The sequence below is a fragment of the Malaya genurostris genome, chromosome 3 (genome assembly GCF_030247185.1).
Source record: "Malaya genurostris strain Urasoe2022 chromosome 3, Malgen_1.1, whole genome shotgun sequence".
Classification (NCBI taxonomy): domain Eukaryota; kingdom Metazoa; phylum Arthropoda; class Insecta; order Diptera; family Culicidae; genus Malaya; species Malaya genurostris.
The window spans coordinates 122,296,638-122,310,435 of record NC_080572.1 but is presented as its reverse complement, the minus strand read 5'-3'; the positions used below and the strand labels follow the sequence as shown (position 1 = coordinate 122,310,435).

The following is a 13,798-nucleotide window of genomic DNA, read 5'->3' as shown; positions in this document are numbered from 1 at the left end:
AATTTATTACATGTTTTATTAACTTAGGTATCAACAGCAATGGAGTTGAAATGAACTACGCTTCCCATTACTCCAATTTAGACACGGATGCTGTCATTTGTTTACTATGGTCTTAGGCTTGTTATAAAAAACCTCAGCAAAAAGTAACTAGATTGAAGATTTTAGTGTTCAGTCAATATAACCGTTTTTAAATCTCACAAATTTTCGTCGCTATTAGTCAATTACAGTGTCTGCAGTGTACCAGGTAGCGCTATTAAATTAGATCAAAAACACAGATTTCTTGTACATAGCTTACATTCAGTTTTTGAGGTTCATGCAAATAAAAAAAACACAATTGACCGTCTACTTCCAATAGAAAAATGACACTCTCTTGGTGCGTTCTCGTCGTGGTATCTTTCGAGACATGGATTAAACCGAATCAAAGTTTACAAAACTGTATTTATGCAACCAATAGAAGGACAATTGAAATAAATTTCATTCTATCGACTCGACTCGACGGCACATTTTTGTGAAATGATTGGAAATGATCATAGTGATAGATCATTTTTTTCATACAATTCAGGATATTAATGATACAAACAAATTATTGAAAACGGTATATCCTAGCATGTTTAATTTCCAGTCGTATCAAATCATAATGTTGTGTTAACCATGCAATTGTCCTGTAATCTAAGAATCGACTGTGAAATCTGTTAAAACAAAATAACATGCAATTGTGCAATGAATTTCAGTTCGTAGGCTTCATTTTCATACTCCGTGCAAGTTGTAAACACTTTCTTGCCCGAGGGGCCAAGGACTGCAAAATTTGTTTCTATAAAGCAAAATACGATTGTAACAAAATAAATTTATTTATTTCTAATGAGGACTTCATTTTATTTTTTCCAGAATTATCAACTATTATCTATTTAGAATTTCGATATCGATTATTTTAACCACTGAGTGTTTTTTAACAAAATTGATTCGCTAAGAATTCTGTTTTTCCAGAATCGTAAGATATAAGGATTGTTTATACACCGTCATTGAATAATATCTTGGACACCAATTAAAGTCCACTTTCTCTACCAGTTAATTTGAGCTGCTATGCAGTGATGCCACTTTTCCCTGAGGTGAAATCCGTAGATTTGGTTTCAAGTGTACTCATATTCATATATTCGCATAAAATTATTTTGATGTCGTTTATTTAAACCCGCACGTAAAATGGGGCCCTGACTCATAAAGATAGACTTCCAGAAATGAGTGATCGGGGATTACTTATATAACTTAACAGGCCAACAATAGTTATGAAGATGATGTAATAATATTTAAAGTGTTTTCCCGGATAATGATGAATGAGTCATTTGTCAACACCTACTTTTAAGAGTAATTTCTGAAGTGTTGAAATCAGCGCCAAATCATCCAGAATCTTTTTTTTAAATGAATTTGGACAAATGGACCTTTGGCTGTTTTCAGAATAAAAACCCATGATTTAGTTATTTCCCGTAGATATCTGGAGAAATAATACAACATCCGTAGATTTAAAGAGGTTCATCCGTAGATCCGTAGAAAAGGCGGAAATCCGTAGATCTGCGGATAAATCCGTAGGGTCACTGCTGCTATGTATTAAGGGGCTGTCCATAAAAGACGTCACGCCGCAAGGGGGAGGGGGATGTTTCATTAAACGTGACCTTTTGTGACAGGGGGGAGAGGGGGAGGTTTTTGGAATGTGACCAATATTTTCAATGAGCGCATTTTTGAAATACCTAATTATATTACTGCTTTGCCCTATTTCCTGAAAAAATTTCCACAATAAACGTTTACATTCAACAGGAAAACGTGTATTTGTTGATGTAAAAGCTTTTTCTTGGAAATTCGGAAATGAGTGATGCAGGAAATCATTTCTGTTGTGATCAGCAAAAGTGCACGGAGAAGCGAGTAAATTAGCGAAATTAATAAATTTTGCCAAATATGAGTAAAAAAGAAAAAGATGCCTTCAAACGGTTTAACTTAAGTTATGCACTGACAATTTTTTCAGTAATTTGATTTCTAGCATTGATAATAGTATATCATAAGAATTTCTTTATCTGATTCTGATGCAGTTTATTCAATTGTACTCCATTTGAAAAAGGGCGGGAGGTCAACGATTTCAGACGTAGATCATGTCATGTCTTATCTTGATCATATGTGATTTTCCTCCACCAGCTTATCGAATCATCCAATGATTGAACTTACATAAATCAAGAATCATTTTAGCTCAAATTCGCTACCCATTGTGTGACGGAAGATCAGTATTGATCGATGTAATTTAAAATTCACTGATCAACTGATCATGAAAAGATTCTCCGGCAGTGGTCTCGTTTTGATGAGGTTTTGGTCTTTATTTTCTCAGCCCTGTATGCTATACTAAGGAAATATTATTCTTTACCTAAAACAATAATATATCTATATCGATTCCCTCATATTTATATGGTTTGTCATACATATTGAATGTATTGAGATGAATTTTATTTATTTTGAATGCGTGACATGTGACATAGGGGGAGTGGGGGGTCTTTGCATCTGTGACAATTTGTGACAAAGGGGGGAGGGGGAGTAAAAAATCGTCAAAAAAAGTGTGACGTCTTTTATGGACAGCCCCTTAATCAGTTTAAGACAAAGAAAAATGAAAACAGGCTTAGCTACTTGCATGCACAAATTTTTATTCGAATACAAAAAAAAACAACTGAGAGAACACAGTTTTAATTTTATATTAATCTTCATGCATATATTCAAAGTAAATTTAAATATGTTTTATGTGTGAATTTCCAAATTCTGTGCGACTAATTCGATTGTGGTTTTAAATCACATTATTGTTCATCACATTTTTTTTAATTTTCCCGTTTATTCACATATGTCGGGTAAATTTCCTATTTTTTAGGTGTACATATAAAAATCAAGAATATTCAATTTTAGCCTGTGACTAACTTATATATAAATAACTTCTCACTTACTTAATTTTAGCCTGTGACTAACTTACATACAAATAACTTCTCACTCACGCGAAAATGGAATAAGTCTCAAGTATAAGTATTGTAAGTATACAGGTTTAAATCATATTCGGTGGCTAAGAGCTGTTTTTTTTTTGTTTTCTATAAGAAGTGTTGAAGTTTCATAAATTTATAGATAAATTTTCAAAAGTGGCTGTCTAGGTACCAACTAATCGTCTCAAATCGAAAAAAATATCAATTATGATCTGTCATAATAAAACTTTGTGCAATTACAGCCACTAATATTCATCGTTTTGGTTTAGAACATTCGAATTTGAATTTCCCCAATATGTTTGATGTAACAAAGTTCCCTCGGTCGTAGCTATGAAGCCATAAATACTTTTACGGCATCCTAATTTTGAACCTAAAAAAGTTCAACAATTACCTGCTAAGCGATTAATGGAATGAACAAAATCGCTTTAAAATAATCGAGACTAATGTCACGAGATAGTAATAGATACAGATGCTAGTATTGCGGTGTGCTATTTGCAACCTTCATCACTATATCAGTTCTAAACTAAAAAAGTTGATAGTGAAAAGTTCGTTTTGAAATCATTATAGTCATAATCCTTATAACAATATTTTTAAAATGGTATCGCTTCCGCCAAAATTGCGTATCGTTTCCAAAAATGATGAGTTTTATTTCTGCCACCAATAAAGCAATTTATTATCAATTGCACAACATTCAAAAAATTCACAGATCAGTTTCTGAGACCGTTTTCTTCAGCCTAAAAATAGCAAAATTAAAAATTACTATATTGGGAATGTTTTGCTTTTTTTAAGAACATCTTTGAACAAGCGACTTAGAGGATGTGCCACTAATAGACATATCTACCGACGAAGCACTTATGTTTCGTAAACAATTTCTTCAAAGCATCTAATCTCATATTCAAAACGACATTTCAGAAACATTGTAAACTATAATACATGTTATTTTGTTGTACGGAATTCAATGTAATAATGTTTTTGACAATATAATAATCAAGTTGTGATAATTTCCAAAGTTGTCTGTCATTTACTGGAATGAATTTTTTGTAATCGAAGGTAAACAAATTTCCATTGTATATCTGAACTAATAATTCTGCTGTCTCATATTCAAGTCTTGAACTGTACGGATTCATAATGTTAGTAGTATCGTAACACGTCGGTCGGCAGTCACAATATACTGGCCATATTCGTGTATCAGTCCCTAAATCAGCAAGTTAAGAAAAATATAACTGAAATTAAAATTTTAAAATTTAAATTCAAACTTCATCTTAGTACGCGAAATATTTTAAATACAGTGCGAGTATTTCAGTGCTACATGCTGTATGGGACTATTATGTGAATACTTTTCATATGAGTCCAACAAGAAATTATATGTGTTAAAAACCGTTACTCAAAGAAAAAGAAAATGTATTAAAAGTTTTTTGTTATTTCAACAACTAACGAGACCAGACTTATATCAGAAGTTGTTATGAAAATTGTTTGTTGATCGGGGCTAGCCATGCAATTATTTCGTACACTTGTGCAAAGTCTGAATCGAAATGTAGTATCCTTATTAAGTTTTCTCATGTGTGCCAACCGACAATGTTTTCCAAATTTCAGGATAGTATGATTATATGGTCGTTGAAATTTCCATAAACAAAAGTAAAAATTTTGATAGCTGTTCAAAAGAAAAAAAATCAGGGGGACTTTATCATTGTAAACTTTATCACTAGTTGGAAAAATTTCACCCCAAAAATTGAAATTTGTATGCCAGAATCCAATGGATTTTGATGACTACTCGTAGTTTGCAAAATAATTGCTTGGTCAAGCAAAGAGCAATATTTCTAGATTTACTTATTAGTTTGACAAACCCCACTTCTCTAATCAAATTTGTGAGACTCTAATTTCGAGAATCTAAATGTAATAATATTTTCGGGCCAAATAAAATTTCACCATCGAGAAACTTTTTGCAAAAAATAGCAAACATAATTTATTACTAATGTACATGATTGCGTTATTTTTTTACTTAGGGCAATTGCACGACTATTATCAATAAAGTCGACATGTTATTTCGCCAATTACTCGACTTCCAATCAACGAATTGTGATAAAATCGGATACAATATATTTGTCTCGGTTCTAAGAAGTGATACCGTGGAAAAAATAGTTCGAAAATTTTGCATGCTGCTACAATAGCGATGCGAAAACTTGAAGGCAATGCACCTATTTTCATCTTGCCATTAAAGTCAATCTATAAAATAGGAACTCGCAGATCGAATTTCAAAACTAACAACAATTTATAGTGGTTCACATTTGGAACATGTTCAAAGTGTTGAAAGTTTGATACAGAACTTATAGCAAAGGTTTGGTGCTTTGAATATTTGTAATTCTCAACGATTTAAATGCTTTTTGTTTTTCATACTTTGCTTGTAATGGCCACACGGAACATACTGATGTTTCATGAAAACATAAGCTTTCCAAAATTGTTATTATTTACACAAATGAGGTTAGCCCACCTAAATAATGAAGGTTCCTCTGAACCAATATGAAGAACTTGCTGTTTGCATACAAATATTTACTTAACTGTATTAAACAGAATAATTTCTGTGACACTGTAGATCAGAGAATGTCATGATTTTTTGTAAATCTATGATGTTCTACACTGCCCATACTCGCATATCAGTTCCATATCGATTTTCGCCAATTTTGAGTTAGCTTGAGGAATAGTTTCTAGCCTCAATAAAGTCTCAGAAATTGCAATGAAAGTTGAGGGTTTGTTCAGTAAAATGTGAAAAAAATATCAACTCATATCTGTCCCATATGCAAAGTACCCACATGTCAGTCCCATTCAGTGCAAATTTCAATAAATTCAATGTTGCAATATTGGAATAGCAAAGTTGTATTACCGATATTTCATGTAATAATATCATAATTTAGCATTAGGTAGCACAATAAATAAAAAAAATCGTATACAAAATTGTGATCGTTTTTTTTTTCTCGACATGCCGATTTTTCATATGGGACTGATATGCAAGTATGGGCAGTACAGCAGAAAGCAATACTTCAAAACCATAACCAGATAGTCATTCGAATCGAAAATCTAACCATTAAATTATCATGGTTCGTATTGAAGGAGATAAACTTGAAGCAAACTTCTCGCACTGAATGCCGACGGCATTTGATACGCCACTGCACTCACATTTTTCATTCTTTTTTTATAGCACACATGAAAAACTAACTTCACTCACCTGCCACTTTTCGTAATGACCATCTCTGTTCCGAGCTTGTGGAATTTCTCCCACAGTTCCTTGCCCTCCAGGGTCACCTTGGGGTCATCGACAACGCCGTCATCTTCTGGTTGCAGGGCCCGCAGTGGTCTCATCGCCGAATGGTGCTGATGAGCAGCAACTGCGGCCATTACGACGTCCTCGGCGGTTGTGTAAGCGGTTCCCAGTGGATGATGCGGATGTGGATGGTGTGGTGGTAACTTTGGCAGCAGTGACCCCGGGTACAGATGCGGTGGGTGCCCACCTGGAGCACCCGATAAAGCCGCTAAGGCAGCGGCCGGAAAGTACGGTACGTTTGCGGCGGCAGCAGTTGCAGCAGCTGCCGCTGCTGCTCCGGCACCGGCGCTTGGCGAGTTTTGTCCTTGAGGCGGTGAGCCCGCAGTCAACAGCGACGACACGCTGAAGTCAGTGGGTCTCGGTAGCTGCAGGAATGGATGGTAGGCCATTCCCTTCGCCGGCCTACTGAATTCGTCAGATTGAAGTAATTCCTGACCGTCGTATCTCATCACAACATCACCGAGAGATCGCCTCGTACGTGTGACGTTGCGTCCTTTCTGATCTCCTGATCAGCGTCGGTGAAACAACTTAAAAATGTGCTAGTTCTTCTCCGTAGTTCTTTTCTAATCACTGATCACTCTACACTATTTTACGCTTTGTTTTTTTTTCGTTCCCGCACTTTATTCGAAACGGATTATACTCAATGTAAATTCTCTGTACGTTCACAGTAACTGATCTTCTTCGATACTCTATTCATGGTAAATCGTAATCTGCTGTCACTCACTTCACTGACGTTCCTGCCGGAGCATTTGCTACCACAGTAGTGGTGTAGTATTTTAATTTGGAGCGATTAATAATTAATTAGTGGGTCACGCTTTTGCTGAGCCCAAAAACTCCAGCGGTAAATCTTTGACACGGTTCGGTATAGCACATAACACGTAACATTCGCGGGGGTGCACAAAACTGATGTTAGCTTTCCCTCTGCCTTTGTTGGTTTATCCTGTTTTCCGCGAAATTTTCCGGCGCCACTTTCGGATTTGTTGATCGTGGAAAAAAGCACATACACGGTTCGTTGACAACAGCACTCGTAGGGCTAATGGGGCTACAACATTTGGTTCGGATCGTTCGCGAGGCAACCACACTCACGCATCAGTAAAGCCGTGAAAAGTGCGTGCCATGTCGTGAAATATCGTGACACACTCACACCCATATCGGACCTACTCGACCATGGTGGGATGGGATACTATAATACTCCACAGCTGCGAGGGGGAGGCTGCGAGAGTCACACGAGAGCGAGAGAAAAAACGAAACAAAAACTACAACAACAACAACGATGCTAACTTCACGCCGGCCGTGTATGAACTGGTTACCGCTGCAGCGACAAACTAAGCGCTTGGTGTCTGGTTTTTGGTGTCTGTAATCACACCTTTCGTGTTGAACTGGTGTCGACCGCACCCCTCTGGCCTCTCGCTCACACTTGCACACACACTGTCGGATGCGGTGCTGCTTATGGTCAGGCCACTCCCTCTATTTTGTGTGATAATCGTCGCGGATTGGTGTGTCGCGTCCAATCGGTACACTAACATCGGATTAGAGAGCGGAATGTCTTGTGTGAAGTCTTCGTCACCAAGAAGAGGACAAAAACCGGTCCCGAGAATGCACAACGGATGATGTCGTTGTCGTCGTCGTCGTGGGGGACGCTTAGCGTGATCGTTAGGTTAGTGTGCGGTGTGAACAACACTGGACCTCGGTGGCGGGGGTGATAGCGATTATTAAAGAAGGCTTTGGCTGTTTTTTCAGTCTTCTCTCTCCATGGCTTCTCACACTCAGGCTCAAGCTCGAACTTCTTCTCTCCCGGTGTAGAAAGTACAGTCGCAATCTGTTTTGTGTGCATGTGTTGGGTTGTTATTTATTTTCTTTTGATGCCGTTGTTTATTATTTTTTTAGTCTCCCCCTTTTTGAGTTGCTGGCTATCTCCAAGCAAATGTGTGTGCGTACTCGGACACACTCGTTTCTGTTTATGCTCTTATTTATTCTCTTGCGTGGTGTTGCTCCCGCGGTTGACACACTCACACCAGCTTAGGTGTAATGTAATTTGATATTATTTCACACCAACACAGTAATCGTTCGGCTTTTCGGTGGCAAACGAAAATAGAGAGAAAAAAACTATAACAGCAAATATGCTTTAAATTTATGCGCAATAGAGACACTTTGTTCACCGTTTCGCCTTTGTCAACCCAAGAGTGTCTGAACGTGTAGTAGTGTTATGTTGATCCGATCTTGTGACACTTCCTCACGCCTTAATGCTTGGCAAAGTCATTAGTAGAGTTTTTTTGCACACTCACAACGACGACGAGTAGGGTTTGCACTTATACTTACGTTCATGCCCCCTCCCCCACGGGAGAAAAGTTCGAGTAGCAGGCGCGGGTTGTAGTGCGATACAGTGGTGGAATCGACACTTACATTTCACCACCTCCACCACGTTAATTTTCCACCCACTCTGTCAACCATACTCTACCGCCTAACCGACGATGGGAGTAGTAGACTTGGCAGCTGGGGCGCTAGTAGCGCATCCCACACCCACAGTTTGAAGTAAAATTTACCAAATTCATTATTACACTAGTAGCTGTGATTTTTCTTCCCGTGCGTGCGTAAGGATGTCGGTTCAATGTTTCTTCCGTTCTTCTCTTTCACACTAACTCACTTCTTCCGTAGCACTGTTCTGTTTCCTAGGGGCTCTTTAGCCCACAGCTTGTCCAAATGAAGGCAAAAAAGTTGAATGTGAGTTTTTCGCTTCACTTGAGCTGAATCTGTCCGAAAACAATTTTGCTCTTTATTGATTTTTTGTCTATATATCTTTCACTGCTCGCTGCTTCTCTGTTCCAACGCACCACGAGCGGCGATGGGAATTTTCCCTTCTTATTCGAGGAAAATTTATTGTGCGATATCTTCTTACAGTACATATCCTTACAGCGGATCGATGGCAGCTCCCATTGTTCCTTTTGAGCGAGAAAATTTCTCCTATGCTATTGATTGAATTGTTTGAACAGCAGCCAGCAGACCTGTCATGAAAAGAGACGGATATTCTATGGAATAGGAATGTATTTTTCTTACGTCCCATGGCATGGTTCTAGTGGAATTGTTTTTTTAGGTGTTCGAGTTCCTGTTATTTTTTTTACATTCAAAGAATTACGACAGATGGATTCGATTTGCCGTTATCAGACGTAGGTAATCTTGTTTTATTTTTCCTATGAATATTCACTTGAATCAATAATAGTACCCTTATGGTTGGGTGACATTCGTTTATTTGAGGTGTGTATCAGCTTTCAAATATGAATCTTTGTCTATCTCACAAATGCCATTCTATCTTATGTAGAGTATATTAATAATAATAATAATTATTATTATTCAAGGATTTCACATCGACATTGCACTCGTATCTAGATTGTATGAATTTCCATATGTTGTTGATGAATAATTACCATTGAGCAACATGAAGTAGAGCCTTCAAATGATACAGAGCTCATCAACTTCGAAGTTTCGAAAATACAATTCTGTAATTCATTTCGTTTTTTGTTTTTACTTTTGAATGTCTCAAGATCGCAGCACTCCCAATAATACCACAGACAAATACTGATACTTCTTCCATTACTCCTTCCTCCGTGCTTGTTGGAGCACAATTTTTTTGAATTTCTTCTACACTTCATAGTTTTGATTAAAATCCATAAAATTAGCTAGTAGGAAAAGTAGCTTAAAAGTTTTTTTTATGTATGTTACAAATTATTATAAATCTTCTGAATTCGACGTGAACATTTCAAATGGGCGAAAAGCCAACAGCAAATTCCTTTTGCTTACTATCTCTTTCGATTATGCGTTATTACACAAATGTTCGTTGAATATCTAGTACTAATAGCAAAATGAAAATTTTGAACATCATTCTACAACAATAAATATGAAATATAAATAGATTTTTGAAGATAGTTTTTACAATTGAAACATACCATATTTTGCTAATGTTCAAAATTTTATCATTGAGCCTAATTCAGTACTAGGAATTCAAAGTCCTTTTTTTTATTTATTTTTACTATAGGACCGGAAAGTCATGCATCCATAATATGACTTTCCGATGTCTAGTTAAGCCATTTCTGAAAGGTATTTATGTTTACTCTTTCAATTTCAAACAACGCTCATTTTTTACAAACGATGGAGGTGCGTGGTTGTTCGAAAGTGACGGTGCTGAAGAATTGACCATTAAAATTTGTTTTAAGTTTTCAGTTTTGTTTATTTGTTCTTTAATTGTTTTTTTTGTAACTTCCACGGTTCAAACGTTATGATGATCATAGTATTTATTCGCTAATTTAATAATTTGATTTACACATTTTCTGAGATCTTCAATCGGTTGTCACACACAGGTAGACGAAATTGACGAATTTGTTCTTTTTCGTAGGTTTACAAACCCGTTTTACTGAATTGAAATCTTACATTAAATTCAGAAATATATTTATGTTGATCTAACACACAAATACACCTTTTTTATACGAAAATATTCCTTTTTCGTCTATTTTCAGCGACCATCGGTTAAGCTCAATCATGATTTTTACTTTGATATTATACTTGTAAAAAGTACGACCTTAATTAAACTTCCAAGGAAATGGAACGAAAATTTCATGGAAATCGGCTTTATATGTGTTTCGTGCAGAAATATTTGGCCTACTTGTTTAAAATATTCTCTAATTATTTCACGTGTAACGTTTTGTCTTTCTCGACTCGGAAAAACGACTTTCGAACGGAACTTCAGATATCCATATTGTTATATACAATTTCACTCAGCTTGACTGAATTGGAAAATGTAAATGTGTATGTGTGCCACTTTCCCAGGCTTTTTTACCGCTCAATTTTCGCGGAGATGGTCAAACCGGATTTCAACAGGTCTACACTCGTTTGAAAGTTACCATGGAATTGTGGATCAAGTTCGAAAATCTAATGGTTGTCACTTTCGCTTCCGAAGATACAATAGTATAAGTGAAGTACCACACATTTTTCATCGGCTGAATTTTCTCGATGATGACTGCCTTATACTAAAGCTAACAATTATGATCAAATTTGAATCGGTTATGGCGAACAACTCCGGTTCGGGAGATGTAATCTCATATGTGACGTAACCGACAAATTCCATTTCGCGGAGATAAAATAATCGATTTCAAAAGACTTAGACTCATTACTATTATTACTATTAGGTTATTTGATAGGTTCACAATAGTAATGGACGAGGATAAAATCTTATAAATGTTTTAATGAGACTATTTAAACAGTAATGAGAAAGGCATTATCACACCAATAGATGAATAAGGAAAGGTTTTTTTTGATTTCATAGTATATTTAGATTGGATCAACCAAACAATGATTTGTACTTCACATAAATTTACAATTCAAATGTAAAGATAAGTTATATCTTGAAATTCACCGTTAATTTAGCTAAAGTTTACATCGATACAGACACAAACATTATTTTAACATGTTAATAGATGTAATATTGTGTCATCATCGAAGAAACTACGGCATGCTTGAATTTTCGTCAAGCGTAAATTTATTTTTTTTTTTCATTTTGATGTTTCCTTCAATGATAATGATAATAATAAGAATATAAGGTTTTCATAAAATCCGGTTTCCATGTTCGGCATCAAACTTAATCGAACATTACTCTGGTTTGATATTTAACTCTAGTTAGCAGATATTTCCTACAGATTACACACTTAGAAAAAATCTTTCAGTCATTTGAGACCGACATGTACGAGCATCAAAAATGTTTCATATTTACAGTTTATCTAATCCATGTTTAATGCATTCTGTCATATCTTTAAATACTGGAACATGTAAAATTTCAGGTCGGCATGAAATGAGGGGTACGTTTGACACATTCAGGTAAAATTCAGTCATTTTACGAGTTACCTTCTTTTGAGTTGTGTCATATAAGGATTTGCGTCAACTGTAAATTTCGTTTTTTTGTCTGTGTAGAGCAAAAGTCAAACAATTTAGTCCAGTAGGTCAGGAGCAATACAGTCATTTCAAAATAAATTCGATTGTCGTAATGAAACATGTGACATAAAACATGTGACGGGTGCACACCTAGAAAAAATTGTGTAAATTTACATCTTCTTCAAATGCTGGGTATGTTTGACACATATTCATATCATTTGTCTAATATTCTGTAATTTTACGCATTACATTCCTATGAATTGAGTCATATGTGGATTTGCGTCACCCGTAATTTTAAAATGTTTTGTGCTCCACGAAGATTCCTTCGATTCTATATAAGACTATGAAATAAAATAAAAAAAATTCAACAGTCTATTGATACAATAAATTTGACTTATGAACAAATGAATGAATGAATTTCAATATAATACGTATAAATAATTAAACAAACATAACACTGGAATCTTTATACTTTAGCACCTGAAATATAAATCTACATTTCCAAGCTAATGATCTTTCTCCCAAAAGCAATTCCAGAAATTATCGACAGAAAAAGTGGAAAAATCAGGATCGACTTGTTCCGATTTGGATAAAACCATGCACAAGTTATCAATTTTGCTTTGCACAGTAATCCCAATCATATAAAAACACGCGTTTTGTGCTTGTGCTTCAGGAGTTCATTTTCGAGCTTGCACGTCTTCAGAAGAAATTCTATTTGGAGTAGTTCGCTTTTTACGATACAATCAACGTGGTCACTAATCCACCAAGAAGTTGTAGACCATGTTAACCCAAGAAAATATACCGAGGAAACGAACTCTTCTAAATGCATTGGCGTCAAGATATGAAACAATGTTTATTACAGACCCTCATAATTAAGTTTTTCCATAATTTTCAGTGATTTTTAAGAACTTTTGAATTTTCTATAAATAAAGCAGAGATTTAGTGTATATCATAGAATACTGCAGATTCCACTATAAATATCTCGAAAATGTGAAAACATGTGGAGAAAATTTTAACAACGCTTGAAAGTATGATCGAAACACTATTTGAAAAGTTAGTAATCACAACTTAAATACACTTAAATTTATATGAAACAAACTTTTTTTTTTAAAAAGTATGTCCTAAAATTCACCAATACTTGTATGTGTAGTTGTTGCTTAATATCTAGTATTCATTCACTTTGCACCTTAAATTCAATTTTGATCAAAATAAGTAAAAATTCTAAAAAGTCATCGAAAAAAGTTTTGATAGAAAAACTTGATTTTGAGTGTCTCCAATAAACAATGCTTCATATCTCAACACCAAACCATTTCAAAGAGTTCACGTCTTCGGCATGTTTTCTTGTTTTAACATGGTCTACAACTTTTCTGAAGACCTGAATTCTCAGAACTCTTATTGAATGCAAAATATTTTTATTTTCCGATCTCGACAAGCTTAGTCGATTGGTATATAACACTATGGGTCTCCGAGGCTCCGTTTGATAGTCGGTTTTTCCAGCACTTCTAATACCTTTCATCAAAATTTAGTTGAGAATATTCTGTGAAACTTTCAAAACAATTCATTGAGTTTA

At 35.5% G+C, this 13,798-nt stretch overlaps 1 protein-coding gene across 4 annotated transcripts in view; it reads right to left on the bottom strand.

Moving 5' to 3' along the window:
* The window catches only part of LOC131439017 (optomotor-blind protein), a 277,035-nt gene that overhangs the window by 248,357 nt on the left and 14,880 nt on the right, over window positions 1-13,798 (bottom strand). For 3 of the 4 annotated variants that reach the window (XM_058609495.1, XM_058609497.1, XM_058609498.1), the window contains exon 2: window positions 6,217-9,314. In XM_058609495.1, coding sequence (XP_058465478.1) covers window positions 6,217-6,761 — 545 coding nt within the window. In that variant the 5' untranslated portion in view covers window positions 6,762-9,314. Of the gene's footprint in view, window positions 1-6,216; window positions 9,329-13,798 lie in introns of those variants that run through there. The other variant, XM_058609496.1, reaches the window with a different exon arrangement.